This window comes from Chenopodium album, chromosome 20 (assembly GCF_948465745.1).
Source record: "Chenopodium album chromosome 20, dcCheAlbu1.1, whole genome shotgun sequence".
Lineage (NCBI taxonomy): Eukaryota > Viridiplantae > Streptophyta > Magnoliopsida > Caryophyllales > Amaranthaceae > Chenopodium > Chenopodium album.
In genome coordinates, this window is record NC_137853.1 from 40,722,529 (window position 1) to 40,743,801 (window position 21,273).

General features: G+C 31.7%; 2 protein-coding genes and 3 pseudogenes across 5 annotated transcripts; 4 read left to right on the plus strand and 1 right to left on the minus strand.

The window, feature by feature from the left end:
* Positions 1–396: 396 nt before the first annotated feature.
* Positions 397–3,935, plus strand: LOC145597252 (protein DOWNY MILDEW RESISTANCE 6-like). Its single transcript, XM_081653397.1, has 4 exons — positions 397–627; positions 922–1,172; positions 1,502–1,820; positions 3,678–3,935. Exons 1-4 carry the CDS (start codon positions 433–435, stop codon positions 3,933–3,935), a joined length of 1,023 nt encoding a protein of 340 aa, XP_081509523.1. The 5' UTR covers positions 397–432.
* A 1,879-nt stretch (positions 3,936–5,814) lies between these two features.
* LOC145599511 (RING-H2 finger protein ATL16 pseudogene) lies at positions 5,815–6,960 on the minus strand (annotated as a pseudogene).
* Positions 6,961–9,726: 2,766 nt separating this feature from the next.
* Positions 9,727–11,973, plus strand: LOC145597253 (protein DOWNY MILDEW RESISTANCE 6-like). The gene is made up of 4 exons (XM_081653398.1): positions 9,727–9,930; positions 10,444–10,694; positions 10,911–11,229; positions 11,722–11,973. Exons 1-4 carry the CDS (start codon positions 9,727–9,729, stop codon positions 11,971–11,973), a joined length of 1,026 nt encoding a protein of 341 aa, XP_081509524.1.
* A 1,715-nt stretch (positions 11,974–13,688) lies between these two features.
* On the plus strand, positions 13,689–16,625 carry LOC145599468 (hyoscyamine 6-dioxygenase-like; annotated as a pseudogene). The gene is made up of 5 exons (XR_014103765.1): positions 13,689–13,855; positions 14,408–14,684; positions 14,833–15,083; positions 15,366–15,684; positions 16,343–16,625. The product of XR_014103765.1 is annotated as a hyoscyamine 6-dioxygenase-like (transcript).
* A 753-nt stretch (positions 16,626–17,378) lies between these two features.
* Positions 17,379–20,098, plus strand: LOC145598746 (dehydrodolichyl diphosphate synthase CPT3 pseudogene; annotated as a pseudogene). 2 transcript variants are annotated; one of them, XR_014103604.1, is made up of 3 exons: positions 17,379–17,538; positions 17,690–17,782; positions 19,033–20,098. The product of XR_014103604.1 is annotated as a dehydrodolichyl diphosphate synthase CPT3 pseudogene, transcript variant X2 (transcript). The 2 variants fall into 2 exon arrangements; XR_014103603.1 differs by having other exon boundaries at positions 17,693–17,782.
* Positions 20,099–21,273: the final 1,175 nt, after the last annotated feature.

The following is a 21,273-nucleotide window of genomic DNA, read 5'->3' on the forward strand; positions in this document are numbered from 1 at the left end:
TTGTACATTTGTTGTAGAGTTGCCCTAAAATGATCATAAGTTACCCCAATATGAATAAAAGTTATTTGGTGTAAATTAAAGTTATTTATGTATTGATAAAGTTATTTTCTTTAAATGATTAAATATAAAATCTTCGTGAGTGACAATGATAGTTATTCTAATACATTATTAACCTTTTTAAATTTATCTAGTTGCCTATTTACAAATTTACCTCAAATAAGGTTAATTTTTTTTTCCAAATTAGCTTAAAGTTACCCTAAATTGTTCGATGTACATATATATTATTGTAATCTGAGTGTACACAAAAAATTTCTTAATATTATAATTAACCTTTTCATGCATCTATATATACTCTACTCCATAGATTCGATTCCTTACAAATAATATTAGCACCTCTCTCCTTTTCTTTAGTGAGGTAAAGTGCAAATTACAATGGAGAAAAGGATGGTTTCAAACTTGTCTAATTTGCCTGAAAGTTACATAATTCCTCCAGAAAAAAGACCTGGAAATAATTCTTATCCTATATGCAATATTCCAGTTATCGATCTATCCAAAGCAAAAGGTGTTGATCGACCAAAAATTATCAATCAAATCATTCAGGCTTCTAAAGAGTTTGGTTTCTTCCAGGTTAAATTATTTTCCCTTTTATCTAATTTTACATTATTCCATAACAATTTTAAGAAAATAAACACATTTGTTTGTACATTATTTGTTATTACTTTTGTGTCTTTTGATTAATGATTAATAGTAGGGTTTGGTCTTGGCCCGTGTTTGTCACAATGCAAACAATATAAAAAGGAAACATTAATGTCTTCAAAAAAATAAAGGAAACATTAATTATTGATAAATATTTTTGGTCCGGATGAATCATAAGGGCATTACAAAATTAACTAATATAAACTAAACTTAATTGTGAAATAGGTGATCAACCATGGAGTTGCAATAGAAGTAATGGAAGACGCAATGAAAGTGTTTAAGGAGTTCTTCGAGTTGCCCTTCGAAAAGAAATCTCACTTATATACTCATGATGAAAATGTGAAGTGCAAGCTTTATACAAGTAGTTATAATTATGAAAATGAAGAAATTCACTATTGGAGGGATTGCTTGATACATGATTGTGCTCCTTTGAAGGAAAGCTTTGATCTTTGGCCTCGAAACCCTCCTAGATACAGGTAATTTTACTTGGGCCATTTTAAAGTCGTGGCGAATAAAGGTACTTTCCTATTATCAAATGCATGGGTGCTTAATTAATCAATTATATTTTATACGAATAACAATAATGTATATTATTTATAGATAATTGTTTTGTATAATGTAGAAATGGACACATAGATTAATAAAATTACTTGCACAAAAAGATACTTGTATTCAATTAAGCTAAGCTTATAGTGACAATATAATCTAGGACGATCACTGCATGTGTGTGTTCTGTTCACTTAATTTTTAATTTAATTTTTTTCCAAAAACTAATTTTACGAAGTGAAACCGATTTATAATGCAGGGAGATGGTACGGGAGTATTTGAGTCAAGTGGGAGAGCTAGGATCAAGAATTCTAGACCTAATAAGTGAAGGATTAGGGCTTGAATCTGATTTTTTTGCTCGTGGTTATAACGAGGACTTCTTCCTTACCGTGAACCATTATCCACCATGCCCTGATCCAAGTTTGACATTAGGGTTACCAAAGCATTGTGATCCAAATGTAATAACTTTGCTTCTTCAAGATATTGTTCCTGGCCTTCAAGTTTGTGTTGACAACGAATGGCAACTCGTTCAGCCTCGTCCAAATGCTTTTGTGGTTAACATGGGCCACCAAATGCAGGTATCTTTAATTTAATTGGCAATTCTCAACTTTCGCGTTTTGAATTCACAACATGCTATGACTTCTTTTGATTTTAAATAACTTTATTCATGAGTAGGGGTGTCAAAAACTTACCCGACCCGAAAGGTTTACTTGAAACCGAACTGTTTTCGAACTGGTAGGACCCGGATATTTTTTATCCGAATCCGATCTAGAGTCGACTCGACGTTATCTCGAAACCGACTCCACCTGATAATTTATGATCCAAACTCAATTTGGAATCGACTCATATTTAAACTGAAACCAATAAGACCCGATAATATAAGGTTTGAATTCGATCTAGCCTGAAATGAAATCTACCTGAAACCATTTAGACCCGAATAAATACCACTTTTTACCCGACCTTTAATTATCCGATTTGAAACTTCCCATGACCCAATTAAAATCGACCCGAAATCACTCATAATTCAATTAAACCCAACTTGTTTCTAAACATAACTTTTTGTTCTATCTTGAAATCAAATTCTTTACCACTGGTACATTCGTGGTAGAGAATGTTTGATGGCTCAACCTTGGAATCATATCCTTACATTTGAGTTACGTTGTTTGATGAAGTTTTTCTAGAGTCAACATTCAAGTTGTGAATTGTAGAATTTGTAGAGAGAACAAAGAAGAGAGTCATAGAAAGGAATGATAATTGATACTCCGTATGAATGAGATACCACAAAAGTAAAGCAAAGCAATAAGAATATGTTTGAATCGAGTCAACATTATAGGAACGGCACATTGATCGATATAATAGTGAATTAATCCATGATTTTAGTACTCTAAAGTCAAAAAATCCCATATTATCATTATATACCTAAATAATGTAGCTAATTAGATAAGTGGATGCAACAATATCATTTATTCGAGTACCACAATTCACATGGAAGCAATCCACTTGCAAAGTTGACTCGTATATGATCCGGGGTGATTATTGTATACAATATGCTCGATCTTAACATGTCATATTAATGAAGTAATTCAGCAAAGAGTGTTGTACTACCTTCGTTTCATATTATTTGCAACAATTTAATATAAAGTAATGAGTTAACCCATTATTTTTGTATCGAAGCAATCACATTCAAATTTTAACCGGAATTGAATTGATTTGAACCAAGATCTAATCGAATTGGAAATGACCCGATCCAAAGTCAAATAAATTCACTTTGACCCAAATAAACCCAATAAAATCCGGATCCGACTTCATCTTAACACGATATGACTCGATTTGAATTTGACTCGACCCAATTCGATTTGTATCCGACCATACTTGAACTCAACTTTAACCCGAATCTGATGAAGCTCAACCCGATTTGATTTGGTTTGTAAGATTAAAATGACCCATCATTACCCGACCCAAACATCCCGACCCGTCGTGGGTCAACCTAAACTCCATCTGGGTACCCGATTTGACACCTCTATTCATGAGTCATGACCTTATAAATATCAGTTTTGTTACATCTAAGTATTGGTAACTTGTACTTTGTTGCATTTTTAATTAACTCGTCTAACTCTAACCACATATATGCAAAAATATTAATTAATCCCATTCTCTATCTACTTAATTACTTGTTTAAATTGGCCTTTTACATTCTTCATTCATATCTTAATATGTATAGTCCTATAGATGTACATGGACGACTTTGTACCCCTTATCCTCCCTTTTTCCCCTTAATAGACCAGTAACATGACATAGATCACTATAAATTTCAAGCTTCTATATATGTATATTTCCTTGAATTTTTTTTTTTGACGGACAACATTAGTGCATTCATACATAATTACTTGGCAAAATTATGAACATATAAATTGTGACGTTTATTTTATATGCAGGTTATAAGTAATGGGAAGCTAAAAGGTGCAGAACATAGAGTTGTGACAAATTCAGAAAAGTCTAGGACAACTGCATCATACTTCGTTGTGCCATCAAAGGATTGCATCCTTGAACCTGCTAAAGCTCTTACTCAAAATGATCCACCACTCTATAAGCAATTTCGATACGCTGAATTTATGGAGACTTACAAAGCCCTTAGTCCTCAAGAACCTGAAAATCTTTTGGAGCCTTACAAGATTAAAAAAGAGGTGATTTAGATCGAATTATCGAGGATTAAAGGAAGTTAAGTAAACAATAATAAGGTTTTAGTACATAGAAGTTAAATGAATAATTATTGAGTTATAGACTCTAAGACTCATTATAATGGAAGCAATCAAGCAAACATTCTTCTCGGATATGAAATAGTATATGTATTGTAAAGTATTAAATGGGTGCATGGAAGTTCTAGATATATATGATATAGTGCTCGTTTGGTTGAACTTGAGAAGTTATAAACTAGATATTTTGCTTACATGTAGTTGTATTTCTTAGGAATCCGAATTGCACAATGTTACAAACATAGGAAGTTTTACTTATCTAGGTTAACTTTCAACATTTGCGGTAAATGAAAATTCATAGGTAATGCAACTTACTAATCCGTATGATTTTTTTTAATTATTTTCTTTCCTACTAAATAATCTCATTTCTTCTACTAATTAGAAATTTTCACTTGTGTTTGTTTTTTTTATTGATCTTCATAAAGATTCATATATAAAAGTGATGCCAAATTTCTTGGCTTATACTCCCTCCGTCCCCCATTGATGGTCACTTTTGCTAAAAAATCACGGGAATTAAGGAGAAATAAAGAAGGTACATTGAAAAAGTAAATTTACATTGGGTATGCAAAAAAGTAGAGAGATAAAGTAATTAAAGTACATGAGTAAGTAAAATTTACATGGAAAAGTTAATTTGCACAAATATTTTTGCAAATGTTAGAGAATTTTGGTAAAAAAATAATATTAATGGTACTTGAAAAAAGCAAATGTGACTAACATTTTGAGTCACCAAAAATGACAAAAGTGACCATCAATAGGGGACGGAGGGAGTATATATATATATATATATATATATATTAAAGTTAACAATTCCATTAAAGTTTGGGTATTGTGAATTTTTTTGTTGACAATTGTATTGATTTAAGGAATGAAATAAAATATTTTACATCCTAAACAATAGCAAAAACTTTATAGTAAATTTTTTCACTCACAATAACGCACTAGTCAACCACATATAATGTGACATTTGCTGATACTTTGCCGGAAATATTGCCGTATGACATGGAAGAAAAATATTTGTAAATGATACATGAAAAAAAAATAAAAAAATATTTGCTTATAAATCACTAGAACAACTCAGGACATTTAATAGAGCACATGCTTCTGAATTTTGTGCATTAACTATATGTAGTATACGTAGCTTTTTTATTTTTTATTTATTTATTTTTTTTTTCTTTTTTCTTTTTCACGATAGTATATACGTAGTAGTATTGTATAACTAAGGGTCTGTTCACATTTACTGAGCTGAACTGAACTGAACTGAGCTGAAATGAATATTTTATGTGAGAGGGAAATTAAGAGCTGAACTGAAATGAACTGATTGGAGCTGAACTAAACTGAACTGATTGGAGCTGAACTAAACTGAACTGAACTGAAATTAAGTAAATATGAACAGGCCCTAAACAAACTTAGAAAAAAAAAAAAAGAAGATACGGAGTAATATTGATCAAGATATCACCATGATGTGTGAATCTTTTTATTTAATGGAGTACGTATAATTGTGAACGATTTTTTTCCTACCACTCTCCTCGTTACATAAATTTTTGCTATCACAATTATGACAATTGTATTATAGGTGGTCAGCCTTGATTCAAAAATAAATACTCAAATGACTTTACAAAATTTCCGCAGGTGATTTAGAACGCCCTTAAACACAACTTCTAATGCTCAAATTCGATCACATTTCACCAGTACTAGACTAATGTTCAATAGTGGTACATATTTTGAATCTATCATCGCTACATGTATACACAAAAAATAGAATAAAGTAATATTTAAAAAAAAACGATTGAATGAATAGAATCATAACAATAAGTTAAGTACAAGATTGAAAAAATTCATGGATCATAATCGATCACATTCAATAGGAAGAATCGAAGAACTTCTAGATCCTCGACCATGTCCATATGAGAAGAAAGACGACCTCCTAACCCTTCCATTGTTACCAACATTATTGTTACACTCTTCATAATTTGTAATACAAACCTCATTATTGTAAATATTGTTATAATTATCATATAATTGTCTTTGATTCTGCCTTACAATCTCTTGAACTTGCAAGATTAACCCGCGATCTGCAACTGAATCCATAGAAAACGACCTCCTAATTGGTTGTTGCACCGCGAATTGCTCATCTTTATGCCTTGAATTAATGCATTCATCTCCCATGATAGACAAGTTGTGCAACTTCCTAGCTAACTTGTTATTATGTTCTGTTTTCCTCTGTATTTGTGTATCAACAGCTCCTTCATTACCTTCATCACCAACTTCGATGACTAAAAAGTCTTGATCATCTCCATTGAAGTTAACCATGCTTAAGTTTCCACTAAACAAAGGCGAAAGCACTTCTTGAGGTGACGAGCTTGGTGCAATGATGTGATCTAGAGGGTACTTAGTCCTGCCCGAAATGCTTGACCTACAAAGAGGGCAACTTGCATTGTTCAAGAGCCAAACATCGATGCAATCCAAGTGAAAAGTGTGGTTACACCTAGGAAGAACTCTAAGCATTTCTTTCTCTTCGAATTCATTTAAACAAACCGCGCAACCTCTAAAGCTCTTGCTATTTCCTAGGGCTAAACCGCGGTCATTGGAGATATGTGACTTGTATTGGATTGCGGGGATGTTGTTGATGAGAAACTCATCTAGTCCCCGATGATGGAACCCATCCATCATCGGGGAGAAGGATATGATTGAGCCTTGATCGTTTCGTGGGGTTCTCGAAATTGAGAACCTTCTTAAGGGATCAAGGTTTTGCCAATTTAAGCAACACTTGATCACAAAGATGTAGTAGCTTATTAGTAGAATGGCAACTGCCATAATGGCTAATAATGCAACTGCTATTGGGAAGTCTGAATTTGAAGAAGTGTGGTTTATTATAGGTGGTTGTTGTTGGTGTTGTTGTTGCCATTGAGAGGTAATTGTGTTGTTTTCTTGTTGGGTTTTTAGGTGTTTGGTCAATGAATCCATAACTTTGAGATTTGAATTTGGGGGAAAAATAAAGTAAGTTTGGGGTTTTAAGAAGTTAGTGCTTTGAATGAGATCTCTTTGTTGAGAATCTTGAGATCTCCAATAGGGGAAACACAAACATAAAAATACATAAATAAATTGATTTAGTATGTGTTGTAATTTGTTGTTTTTTTAGAGGTATGGAGTAAGGTGGGACCAAAATGTGAAACCTTTACCAAGAAAATTAAGAACCTTATTTTTGTGTTTTAATAAGGTATAACTATAGTTTCATGTTAAATGGTACAAAGTCAATGATACATGGGATGACTTTATTAAATAAATAAAAAAGAAAATATTGGCCTTATTATAACATAAAAGATAATACATGTCAATTATTTTTTTAATCACATACGACGTAGGACCTGTTCTCATTGACTGAACTGAACTTATAAGAGCTGAACTGAACTGAACTGAAATGAATATTTTATAAGAGAAGGAAAATAGGAGCTGAACTGAACTTATTAGAGCTGAACTGAACTGAATTGAAATTAATCGTATGAGAACGAACCCGTAGTATATTACTACCTCCGTTTCAATTTATTTGCTATTTTGAAGTATTAATATGTTGTTAATTTTTTAATGTTAATAGGCTGTTAATTTTATTTTTTTTGGCATTTCACCCGATTCACCTTTCAGGATAATCCGGATTCGGGGATTAATTCTGGGTGTTTAAGTTCCAATTCCCTCCCAATTATTATTCCGAAAGATCGAACACGGATCCTCCCTAATAAGTGTAGTCTCAATTACCACTGTACCAACAACCAATTGGTCAATACGTTGTTAATGGGTTGTTAATGGGATTATGGGAAAGTGAGTACTTGTGTATAATAGGGAGTAATAATTTTATATTAAGATTCAATTTGAGGTCGGTGTTTAGGGGTGTTTAGTGACACGGTTAATCTCAAAAGTGGGGACATGAATTGGTCCCCACCGTGTGTGTGGTAGCCTTGTGGGAGTACAATGTGGAGAGTTGACCATTTTTCTAGAAAATTGAATTGAAGTATGGTAGATGGTTCATCTACGTACGTTCTCCATGCCACTTTGTTTATTCAATTTATGTAAACTATACTATACTGGATACTTCTATTTATTTTAATTTTTATTTACATGATTGTGAAGGTTAAAAGATTCGACTTGATTTGAAATCAAGTAAACACTTATTATTACCAATAATCTACCACTTAGAATAGCCAAATAATGAAAGAAGTTAATTTGATCAAGTAAACGCCCAATTTACTAAATAGAAGTTCAACTAGGTAATTCCCAGTCCTAATTGAACCATGTTAACTGATTATATTCCGTAGGACATAGCACCATGTTAATTTAATTACTTTGCATTTTTTTTACAAGATAATACATTACAGTAAATAAAAAACAAAGTCAATGTAATCAACGGTTAAGATTAGGTATTTATGAGACTTATAGGGAAGTCTCTCCACCAAACATTTGACTCTAAAAGTAAAATGGTTTTTGAGGTTCACCATTGAAAATTTCGTAATTGTTTGACATAATCATGTTGTATTGTGAATATCACCCTAATCAATCACGGAGTGTCAATTTTTTAATCTACTTTAATTGACTTTTTTAACAATCAAATCACCCTAAATAAATGATTCTTAAATATGAATTAAAAAAAAGGGATATAATGCATCATATCAGCAAATAGCAACAATATCAAGAGTCTATTATGTGAATTAAATTTTTGCATGAACTCATGCAATAAATTAGGGAATGGTGCATTTGGTGCTCCTTCTTGCTAACTATTTGTGTATCATAAATAACTTGATTTGATGTATAATCTATATTTAAATAGTTTTCTCTCTATCTTATAACATAATGCATAATTCTATATTATGGACCACATTAGTTAAGACGTTACTTATTAACATCCCTTTCTTCCAAGTTGCATCATCATCATCATCAACAGCCGATTAATTAAGCACTGAAAGAGAAATTTTAAAATAATATTTCTTTCTTATTAAAGTCAAAATCCTCCCCACCTTTGCATATAATGTACTTCACGTCATCTTAATAAAACAGTAGGAATATTATAATATATGTTAAATGCACGCATGTACTACATCTAATTGCACACGATGTGTGCTTTACATTTCAAAGACATGTACAACAATTCATATTACTTTATTAGAATTAAACGTATTACATTTTAACTTTTTAAGAGAGTGCATATAAAAGCAAGATAAGGGCGTTTTAGCTCGGATCATTAGTATTTTAGGTAATAGACACCAAATTAAATACCTCTAGAGTTGGCTAAATAATAATACAGATCAAATGAAAAAAAAAATAAAGGTATAAACATGCTACTTTTAGATAGAATACAATGTAACCGAAATAAATACTTCGTATCATATATTATTATTCAATATTCTATTATTCTAGTTGACATTTTTGTATATTATATGATAAATAAGAAAATAAGCCTTGACAAATTAAACATCATTAAATAGCATGAGTTAGGCAGTTAAGTTATCTTCAATATTATTGAGACGACATTACATTAATTAATTCAAATCCTTTTATAATTAGCAACAAAAAAAAAAAAAAAAAAAAAAAAAAAAGAATATTTTTATAAGTTGACCTTTTCAATTTTCATACATTGTATGTTCTTCTTCATATATAAATATACTAATACTATGATTATAAACTTCAAACTGAATAAAACATATTGCAACATACAATTTTCTAGTTAGTGAGTTGAAGGGGTTTAATGGAGAAAAAGATAGTTTCAAGCTGGTTTAATGGAAAATCGTTGCCAAAAAATTATATAATTCCTCCAGAAAAAAGACCAGGAGAAATTTCTTATCCTGCATGCGAAATTCCGGTGATTGATCTCTTCAAAGCTAATGGAAATGATCGAGAAGTTGTTGTCGAGCAAATTATCAAGGCTTGCAAAAAGTTTGGTTTTTTTCAGGTTCTTATTCAACTTCCTTCTTGTTATTACTAATCATTTAATAAATTTTCAAAATGATTGATTTCATTAAAACTTGATAAGTTTGAGTATTATTGTTTTAATTAACTCGTAATTGATTAGGGTGTAACATATTCACAGTACAAACGACACTGTAAAGTAGATAATTTCTTTAGTTAGTTGAATTGATTTAAGAAAGAACACTCTTTGATAGGTAAAGAAGTATGTATTTTTACATTATACTCCGTTAACCATAAACCTAAAGAGGTGGAAGAATATTCTGCATATACTGTCTATCAATAATTATTATCATATATAAGTATATGTTAATATATTCGGAAAAAGAATTGTACAAGTATTATTGGTCCTATGTAATGAACTTATTTTTAAGACTTTTTATTTTAGTATTGGCAATGCAAAGAAAAGAAATTTTTTGTAAACTAGTGGATGAATCTTGCTTATATAATAATGTGACAAATAGTGTTAATTATATGAAATTTTATAATTGAGAAACAGGTGATCAACCATGGAGTGTCAAAGGAAGTAATGGAAGATGCTATGAAGGTGTTTAGGGAGTTTTTTGAGTTGCCTTTTGAGGAGAAATCACATTTATATTCTGAGGAAAGTAATGTGAAATGCAGACTTTATACAAGCAGTTTTGACTATGCAAATGAAGAAATTCACTATTGGAGAGACTGCTTGAAACATAATTGTGCTCCTTTGGAAGATTGCATTGATTCTTGGCCCCAAAACCCTCCTAAATACAGGTAATTATACTTGTTTGTTCCTTTGATTTCTCATTATTAAGGGCATGGAAAACCGTGAAAAAGTTGTATGGGACTGGTATTTGCATTCACACTAGATTTTAATACTTATAAAAATAAGACGACAAGTAAGGTATCTCATATTCATTTTAGTTTAAATGTATAATAACATTTTTTCTTGTTTACGTATTCACTAGTGTATTTGTTCATGAAATTTAGGGAGGTGGTCGCAAGATATTCTACACAAGTGCGCGAGCTAGGGTTGAGACTTCTAGACCTAATATGTGAAGGTTTAGAGCTTGAGCCTGGATTTTTTGGAAATGGTTATGATGAGAATTCTTTTGTGTCAGTGAACCATTATCCACCATGTCCTGATCCAAGATTAACTTTAGGGTTACCAAAGCATTGTGATCCAAATGTGATAACACTTCTTCTTCAAGACACTATTCCTGGCCTTCAAGTTTGTGTTGACAACAAATGGCTCCTTGTTAAGCCTTGTCCAAATGCATTTGTGGTTAACATGGGCTACCAAATGCAGGTAAAAAATCTTTCACCCGAATTTCATTTATATTAGCTTATGTATCTTTATTAGCTGGCTAGCTACAAAGTTATCTTATCTGAGCTTATATATTATACTTAGTTTGAGTTTATAGTCTTTATTTTATCACATCAATTTATTATCTTATTTGGACAAAAACTAATTATATATCCTAAAATAGTATCAATTTGTGTGATTGATTTTAATTTCCTTATCTTACTAAACATGAGTAAATAACAATGGATACAGTCATAGAGACTCATAGACATTAAGAAAATGTTATCCTTCATGGAAAGATTGGAAAAATAAAATAAACATTTATAACACTAATCGACCCGTGACAAACATAAATTGATACACATATGTAGGCGTTAGGTCATCTAGTGAAATGTTGTGTCTTATTATTCATTATGTTGAGAGGTTAGAAGCTTAAAACAATATGAGATCCAAATGTTCAATACTAATATATGGTATTCAATTTATTTGTGGCAGATTATTACTAATGGAAAGCTGAAAAGTGCTGAGCATAGAGTGGTGACAAATACACAGAAAGCAAGAACAACTGCAGCATACTTCATTTTACCATCAAAGAATTGCATCATTCAACCTGCTAAAGCTCTTGTTAAAATGGGTGATCCACCACTTTATAAGAAATTTCAATATGCTGAGTTTATTGAGACTTTTAAAGCTCATAGTACTTGGGAACCTGCTAAAGTTTTGGAGCTTTTCGAAAATGATCAGTAAATAAATCGGGATTATTTAGCATGGAGTATATAATGTAGAGATGAATTGCAAATAATGGCAAGTAATTATGAGTATTTGCTCATTAGAAGAGCAAACATATATACGGAGTATGTAATTTAGACCTTTCAATCGGTTATATAAATAATACTTTCTCCGTTTCAAAATACATGCACTGTTCTGACGATTGTTTAGTCGAGTATATAATATTACTACCTTCGTGTGACCGTGTCAAGGTATGGATTCTCCTACTCTTCTGAGTCTTCTCCCTACACCTAAAGGTCTTTCTTGTTAACCAGATCTGGTGTACTTCGTTACATTTTCTTGGGTTGCACTCGTTTATAAAAATTTTGGAAAGAACTATATTGGACTTCAATTTGATCTCACAAACTAATTTACAGAATTTAAGGCCCAATTATAGACCTCAGTTAGGCCCATGATATATGGCTTAGGACATGCGTATTTTGCAAAAGCCCAAAACTGACAGGCCTCAAATCAAATTAAATTCAGATTCATTTAATTCATTTTTTTTAATTTTTATGTATATGGACCACAAACTCAGCACGTGATTTCAAACTTTTCAATAGTCAAAAGTCTAGTACTACTCAGTTTTTTTTTTTTTTTTTTTTGAAGAAAGTCAAAAGTCTACTATATTGATCTTAACATATTAACAGCATTAATTACCTGTATATTTCCCTACCTTATAAAAAGTAGAAACTTACTCTTATGAATAGTGTAATGCCAATTATACCCTTTAAAATGTGCATTTACATATATACCCTCATTAATATGTACAAGTTTTTTTAATGAATAGTATTTGGACATTATACCCTCTGAAATATTTAATTACGTACTTATTTGTTTTCATGCATTAATGTTAGTTGTCTTGGATATTTATACTTATAAACATAGTTGTGTACATATTTTTTTGTCACTCTTATGAATAGTGTAATGCCAATTATACCCTTTAAAATGTGCATTTACATATATACCCTTATTAATATGTACAAGTTTTTTTAATGAATAGTATTTGGACAATTATACCCTCTAAAATATTTAATTACGTACTTATTTGCTTTCATGCATTAATGTTAGTTGTCTTGGATATTTATACTCATAAACATAGTTGTGTACATATTTTTTTGTCACTAATTTTGCCAATAACTAAATTTGTGATTTTAAGATAAAGCTAAAAGAGTAACTAGATATGACTAGCTATGCGCGCGCATCGCGCGCGTTAGCTACCCTAGTTAATCTAAATTTACATTTTCAAACAATGATGAACAAGAAGAAACCTAATGATATATCTTGATAGAAATTCGAGTTTAGGCCTTCAATAAATCAATAGTACTACTTCTTACACGTTTACCAACTAAAAGTAGAAAAAAAAAATTATACAAGTGGCTTGCATCTAAGAAAATCTAATATCCTCAATTTTAAATTTCGAAATCACTATGTACTATCGACTGATTAGGGTTGAATTGAAATGAACAAAAATTAAGCCGAATGAAACAGGCCCCAACATCGTATGAATTATATACACATAATACACTAATACATGTACGTATCTTGCGGACTTGCGGTGCATAAACAAAACCCTCACCAGTCACCATACAAGCTAGAAAAGACAAAAGTCCCACGAAATAAAGGCTTAAAAATAGAAATAGGATTGAATAAAATAAACTCCATTATAGTACAGCTGTATATGGATATGGGCATTAATATAAAATAATAGAAACTTATTATTGTAATTTATCCATTACAAATATAATACTTGCTTGTATGCCATTATTACCACTCAAGAAGTCATTATTTAGTAAGCCTATATTTTCAGAGTTATCTCCTTTCTTCATCATATCAAAGACTTTCAAACAAGAAATTCCAGGTAACTACATATTCATTTATTTCAATTTTACAAAATTGGTTAATTTCATTTCTTTCTTGATATAGGATTTGATCAATATTTCTTCTAGACAAAGGATCTTTTTTTTTTTTTTTTTTTTTTTTTTTTGATTTTTGACAAAGGATCTTATTTGGTATGTTTGATATCTTTGATTTATTACTTATCTTATTAAGTACTACTACATGCTATTACTTTCTAGATTTAGAGATCATTTTGTTTAGCACAGTCACGAAAGTTATACTGAATTAGCAAGTTTTTAATATTGATTATCACCAATAGGAGTAAGATACAAACGTGTATGAGTAATGGTTATCAATTTAAATGATATACTAGATGTAGTTTAATTAAGTTTACATTAGTACGCGACCTTGTTTTAATCTATATATAATATAAGGATCTACTCATCTACGGAATTTAGTCATCAATCCAATAAGCACTTATAATCTAAGAGTGACTTGTTACTACGTGTGATTTTGGTCATATTGTCCCCTTTGTGATTTAATGACTATATTGTAAATGTTTCTAAAATTGTAGGTTCAACTATAATTTGTTATAAGACACTACAAGAAGCTCACTCTCTAAGATTCAAAAGCTAACAAACTAAATGATGGAGAATTTTGTTTCTAGCTGGTCAGATGGCACAACGTTGCCTGAAAGTTATGTGTTTCCACCGGGCAAAAGGCCGGGAAAACAAGTTGTTCCGACGTCTAAGAATGTTCCGGTCATTGATCTAGGCAAAGCCGAGGGAGAGAATCGTAAAGAAACAATTCAAAAGATCATAGAGGCTAGCAAAGAGTTCGGATTTTTTCAGGTTTGTAATACAAGCCTTATTTAATTTCTTTGTTAAGGTCGTTTGTTATTTGAATTAGATGTGATCATGGGTCAGAACTAAATTTGTAACCAAACACATATTTATATTGGGGTGAGTGTGTGTAACTTGGTACCTATATGTTATGCAGGTGATTAATCATGGAGTGCCGAGAAAAGTGATTGATGAGACGAGAGAAATTTTTAAGGAATTTTTTGAGCTTCCAAAGGAGGAAATATTGAAATTTTATTTATCGAATATTAGTAAGAAATGCATAGTTTACACGAGCAATATTGATTATGATAAAGAAGATATTCACAATTGGCGTGATTCTGTAAGGTTTTTGTGTACTCCTTTAGAAGAATGCATCAAATCTTGGCCCGAAAAACCTACTAGATGCAGGTAATGGACTTAACACCTACATATGTACAAGTTCTTGAATCATAGAAATTAAATTATAAGTTCAAACCTAGATTTACTTTAATTTCTTATTATGCGACACGTGAATGAATGTGCATGGACCACGGTAATAATTAAATTGGTAATATATCTATCATACCTACCCGGTATGATTCAATAGTGCGCTGTGAATCTTGTGATGATAAATTCTTCAAATCAGATTCACACAACTATATATTTATGTGTGCGGCTATAAGTGATAAACTATATGTAAAATAATTTCAGGGAGGTTGTTGGGGAGTATGCACGCGAAGTTAGGAAGCTAGGATCAGGATTATTGGAGCTCATAAGCGAAGGACTAGGGCTCGAACCGGGGTACCTCGCTAACGAATTGAGTGAGAATCATGTTATGGCCGTTCACCATTATCCACCATGCCCTGATCCTAGCTTAACCATGGGAACCAGGAAACATAGTGATCCTGGCCTTATTACTTTCGTTGATCAAGGGAATGTCCCAGGACTTCAAGTATTAAAGGATGGCAAATGGATTGGTGTTGAAGCAATTCCTCAAGCATTTGTTGTCAATATTGGATTCCAATTACAGGTAATTTTTAATGTCTTTGGTTAAATAATATTCACGAGTGATTTCAACTTGTGTTAATGTGTACGTCTTCTTTAATTTTTATTACCGTCTATATAAAAAGTAATGAGAGTAGACGTGGTATGTAGGCTAGAGCCGAAACTTGTAAGTTGTAACTATTATTAAACATATTTTAATTTTCTCTGTACAGTGTCCCACTTTATAGCTCGGCCAAATCAATTAACCTATTCCAATGACCAACATTAGTCACTACACACTAGTGAAACATATGCCTAAAAAATTCACCATATTAACCAAGACATTCACATGAGAATATAAAATAATTGCATAAAATTACACATAAATTCATTATTGTTGCACGATGGATTAATAAAACTCTGATTAGCAGCATTATATTCTCCTTTTAACTTAAAATCAAACAAGTATAATTTGACTTATTCATCATATTAATGTTAGCGCAATCAAGGACATAAATTTAGTTTACATGTTCCACAAATCTGTTCAATGTGCTAGACGCCTAGACCATGTAACATCTTATAGATAGACGACGTAACATCCTACCAATATACTAAGAATGTAGAATTCCTAGGAATTATTGTTGGATTTTAGATTATTTAGTGAAGATATTAAAATGATCTAGTTCATATGCAATTTGTTGCAGATTGTTAGCAATGGAAAGCTGCGTAGCGTGGAGCATTGAGTAGTAACAAACAAGGATGAAGATTGATTTACAGTAGCATCATTCATCGAGCCAATACGAAAGTGCATTGTAGAACCTGCTAAAGCTCTTGTTGATGCAAAAAATCCTCAACTTTATGAGGGCGTTCAATATGCAGACTTCATTCAAATGTTCAGAACATCTTATTTGGAAAAAAAGGAAGATGTTAATTAAGTAACCTTATACATCGTATGTTTAGTACTTTGTTGTAATAATAAGATCAATTTACCCGTAGCTTATTAGACGAACAAACATATGGAGTATGTAATTACTCCGTTTAATAAATAACAATACATGTTCTGTGATAGAGTATAAAACATATTCCTGGGCCTCAACCATCAGCTTAAGCTTTTGGTTGAGTTGGTCCTTTAACATGGTATCAAGAGCCAACGTGACACAAAGGTCACGAGTTCGAATCTCATCCACCCCTCCTTCAAAGTGGAATTAATTTGTACTAACATTCCGTTTTGATCATTGTTAAGTCAATTATATAAATATTGGCCTTTGACACCCATGATCAACAATTCAACATATATGTACTCTGTCCTTGGGGTTTCACTTGTTTATCAGAATTCAGGAAAGAACAAAATTGGACTTCAATTAAATCTTCAAAATAAATTAAGTGGCACTTTATTTTCTTACAAACACGATGTTTTTTTTATGTGGATGACCACATTGTAATTTGTGTGACCGGGGTAGTGTTTTTTTTTTTCTTTGGATGACCACACTGTGTGACCTGGGTTACTTATTTAGGGGTTCTCAGTTGATCAACGATTACTTATTATGGGGTTCCTCAATCTGTTTGCACGTTTTTCTGTGTGAGGATAACCCCTAACCAGCCGACCAATCTCTAATCAATTAACCCTTGACCAAACAAATAACCCCTACATAAATAATCCTGGCCGCATGGTGGTGCGGCCTTTTCATTTATTTATAGATTTTCATCAATTATATTGCATACCCTAAAATCATAAAGCAAAATTAAAAAACAAATGTCAATAATTAGATCAAAAAAAGAAAAAATCTTTGACCGATTGTTCCCCTTCTCCTTCGTTCGAGATCCGCTTTCTCTCTCCTCGTTCATCGGCGACCGTAGATGGCAGGCCGGCAGTACCAGCAGCACTGTTTGGCTGTTTAAGGTATCTCAATTTTGTTTAATTACTAGAGTTTGATTATATTAGTCATTGATTTCTTGCTTAATTAATCCATATTCGATTGGATTATCCTAATAATTAGGGATTAATAATGTATTCAGTTTGTCTTCTAATTATATTTTGTTGTTAATGATAGTAGTATCCAATTTGAGATCTGAAGTTTTGAAAATTCAAGTGTTGGGCACTACCATTGGAGTTGACTGTGATTCAGTGAAGCAGGAAGACTAAGGTTAGTTTATCTTCCTTCAATTTACCTGATTTTTTTTTGTTATTGGATTCAAATTTATTGAATTATGAATCGAATTTGATTTTGGATTATGTAATGTTTGGATGAATTATTTGATTATTATTTGAAAGGATTCTAAGTCTATTGTTTGGATATTGCTACACTATAACGTTGGAGTGACTGATATACTATGATTTTTCGAGTTTCGGGTTGATTTGGAATCCATGTGCAGTTTTTAGGTGAAAGATTTATTGATTTACATTTTATTTAACATCCATGAGATTTATCACCTTAATTGTTACTACTTCTTATGTGATAGTAGTAGAATGAAACTGTATATATGATTGACATTGAAAGTTTTCGACTTTGAATACGTGTGTTGGCTGGTGGTGGTGGAGGTACTAAGATCGTATCGATGTGGGATGTTGTTGATTTTTAAGGGAATTGGGTTGTTTTAATTGCTTGCAAAATGATGTTCTTGGGATTGTATTGCAACACATTTAATTAAAGTCAATTTTAAGTGGAATGGGGCTTGATAGGGGGTTTAATGCTTCTTGGGTGTTTAATCCATTCAAATAGATTAATTTGAGGTGAGTATGAAGTCAAATTTGGTGATATAACATCAGATTGAATTAAAGAAAAGATGGTCGTAGATTGATTTTTTTTCTTTTTTTTAATTTAGCTGGTGAATATATGTTTGCAAAATGTGTTCTTGGGATATTATTTCAACAACAAATTTAATCGAATTTTTGAACTTTTATCAATACCTCTTCTTACTCAACAAAAGCACAAATAGCCATCAAACTGACTAAGGTGGAACTGAGTTTTAAAGCCCCATCAATGGAGAGGCTAAGTCAATTTGATGTCTTTAACTATCCGTAAGACCTCATGAAAAGGGAAAAAATTGATTGATATTCATCTAGATATTAAGGATATAGGGTATAGTGTGGAGAGAATATATTCAATGAAGATCTTATGAACCTAGTTAGCATGACTTTCCACAAAGACCGTCTGGAAAATAAAGGGCGTTGATTTTCAAAACTTGATACTTGACTGGCACAATTGTCATTTGTCATGACATATTGGAGAGCTTTTTTAGGAGATTTTGTTTGAAATGTTATAATGTGGGTGATGTACTCCGTAGTACTTTATGACTTTGTCTAACTCCTATCTGATATTCCATGAACTAAAAAAGTTAATACAGAGTAGTTGTTTTCATGTTAAGTTATTCATGTTACAATGATTTATTGCAGACGAATCATTTTTTTACAAATTACAGCTCTTGAAATATTGGTATGATGGATCACAAAGAAAACCAAGACTCACTAACGAGTAACTTGGGTAATATTGCACGGAGATGCTTGTTTGGTGTCCTTTCAATGGGACCAATCCCTGATCATATTGCTTTCATTATGGATGGAAACCGAAGATATTCTAGGAGATTGAAATTAGAGGAAGGAGCAGGACATAACTTAGGCTTTACTACTCTAATGTCCATGCTTAAGTACTGTTATGAGCTGGAAGTGAAATATATAACTGTATATGCCTTCAGTATCGATAATTTTAAAAGACGTCCTGAGGAAGTGAAGTTTTTGATGGAGCTTATACAGGAGAAGATTGAAAGCTTGTTAAAAGTAGATAGCATTGTTAACCAATATGGAGTTAGAGTTCATTTTATCGGGGACTTGAGGCTACTAGATGACTCGGTAAGGTTGGCTGCTGAGAAGGCTATGGCAGCCACTGCTGGAAATTCCAAAGCCGTGCTCTCAATTTGCATTGCTTACACTTCTACCAATGAGATTATGAATGCTGTTCAACAATCTTGTGAAGAGAAATGGGATGAACTTAGAATACTAGATTCATGTGGTGCAGCATATGGGTTAACCAATTATACTGGCAATGGGCACACGACAAAGAAAAACTCAATAAGTTTGATGGATGTTGAGAAGCATATGTATATGAAAGTTGCTCCTAATCCTGATATTGTGGTTCGGACTTCTGGAGAAAAACGCTTGAGCAATTTTCTTATCTGGCAGAGTGCACACTCCATTCTGTATAGCCCCTCTGCGCTTTGGCCTGAGATTGGTCTTTGGCATTTAGTTTGGGCTGTCCTTAATTTCCAAAGAAATCAAGCTTGTTCGGGAAAGTAAAAAACGCGACATCACTGATGATAAGAAGTAAGACTATTGCAGGAGCTGGAATCTATGAAGATAAGTGAAGGGTGTAGTTGACATCTTAATATGATTATAATGATTAGCAAGATAATTTATGTGAATTTGATGAAGAAAATTATAAACGTCAATATTGTAGTGTTGTTTACAGAGTAGTTTACATGTTACAAACTTACAACCAATCACTCCATAAATTGCTCTCTTCATTTCAAACGAACTCGAAGTTCAAATCATGTCCAATTTGGTCCAAATTTGTTACAAAGCTAACCTATTTTGGGCCAACTGTTTTTTTAAAGCAAATCATAGCAAAGGTAGAAGCTGCTCCGTGTTAAGCTAACACTTCGTAACATTTTTGGCCCATTTTGAATATTTAAAATTCTATATTTGATTATTTTCATATATTGTATATACTATAGAATAATATAAATTATAAATAAATAAAATAGTATATATTATATTGTATTAAATCTTTAAACTATGAATTTAAAATTAGAATTGTACTCCATTAAATTGAGTTCTAGTTCAGTTCAAAAGAAAACTAGAGTTAGAATCTATAGTCTAAAATCTTTGGATTTTAATTTTATTTTTTTGGTGAAAATCTTTTCATTTTAATTCATATCAATAAATTTGGATTGAATTAGATTGAACTTGCATAATTATCTAGTATGTGATCATCTAATAACATTATCACTGTAATTTATTTGTATTTAATCATTTTTGAGGAAATTCTTGTTTGACTAAACCTTTATAACCAAGCAATGTCATTAACTTGGTGGAGTGGTATTAGAATTATGCTACAATTTACCTACCCACTAGAGATCGAAGATTAAAATATACGGTACTACGTATCAATTTTATCTCTAATAATAAGTTTATTGTTTAATGAGTACATTGTTCGTTTTTCCCCAATATACTTTTGAATAATATCTATAGCCTAAGATAGGTCAAGAAATTAATGAAATGGAATAGATTAGAATTTGCTAATGAAATGACGATTTGTAGTCCATTGAAAGTATATGACAAAATTCACGTACTCCCTCCGTTGCTAAATTACATTCCTATTTCTAGCATTTATTCCTCACATAATAGAGAGAAACAGGAATGTAATTTAGGGACGGAGGGAATACCATCTTTTACAAATTATTACTCGTAGTATTAAGCATTATCATTACTTCAACTTAAAGGCATGTATATACGATATAGACCATAGTGATATACTCCCCTCAATGTTGATGAATGATACTCTAGATAGGTGTGTGCTTGTCAATATAATGCTAGTTTTGACTAATGTGTGATATTCAGTTCTCTTCCTTATGCTCTATA

Coding starts and splice junctions, on each gene's coding strand:
- LOC145597253 (XM_081653398.1), top strand. CDS start 9,727: ATGGAGAAAAAGATAGTTTCAAGCTGGTTTAATGGAAAATCGTTGCCA. Junction 9,931..10,443: donor AAAAGTTTGGTTTTTTTCAG/GTTCTTATTCAA, acceptor ATTGAGAAACAG/GTGATCAACCATGGAGTGTC. Junction 10,695..10,910: donor CAAAACCCTCCTAAATACAG/GTAATTATACTT, acceptor CATGAAATTTAG/GGAGGTGGTCGCAAGATATT.
- LOC145597252 (XM_081653397.1), top strand. CDS start 433: ATGGAGAAAAGGATGGTTTCAAACTTGTCTAATTTGCCTGAAAGTTAC. Junction 628..921: donor AAGAGTTTGGTTTCTTCCAG/GTTAAATTATTT, acceptor ATTGTGAAATAG/GTGATCAACCATGGAGTTGC. Junction 1,821..3,677: donor ACATGGGCCACCAAATGCAG/GTATCTTTAATT, acceptor TTTTATATGCAG/GTTATAAGTAATGGGAAGCT.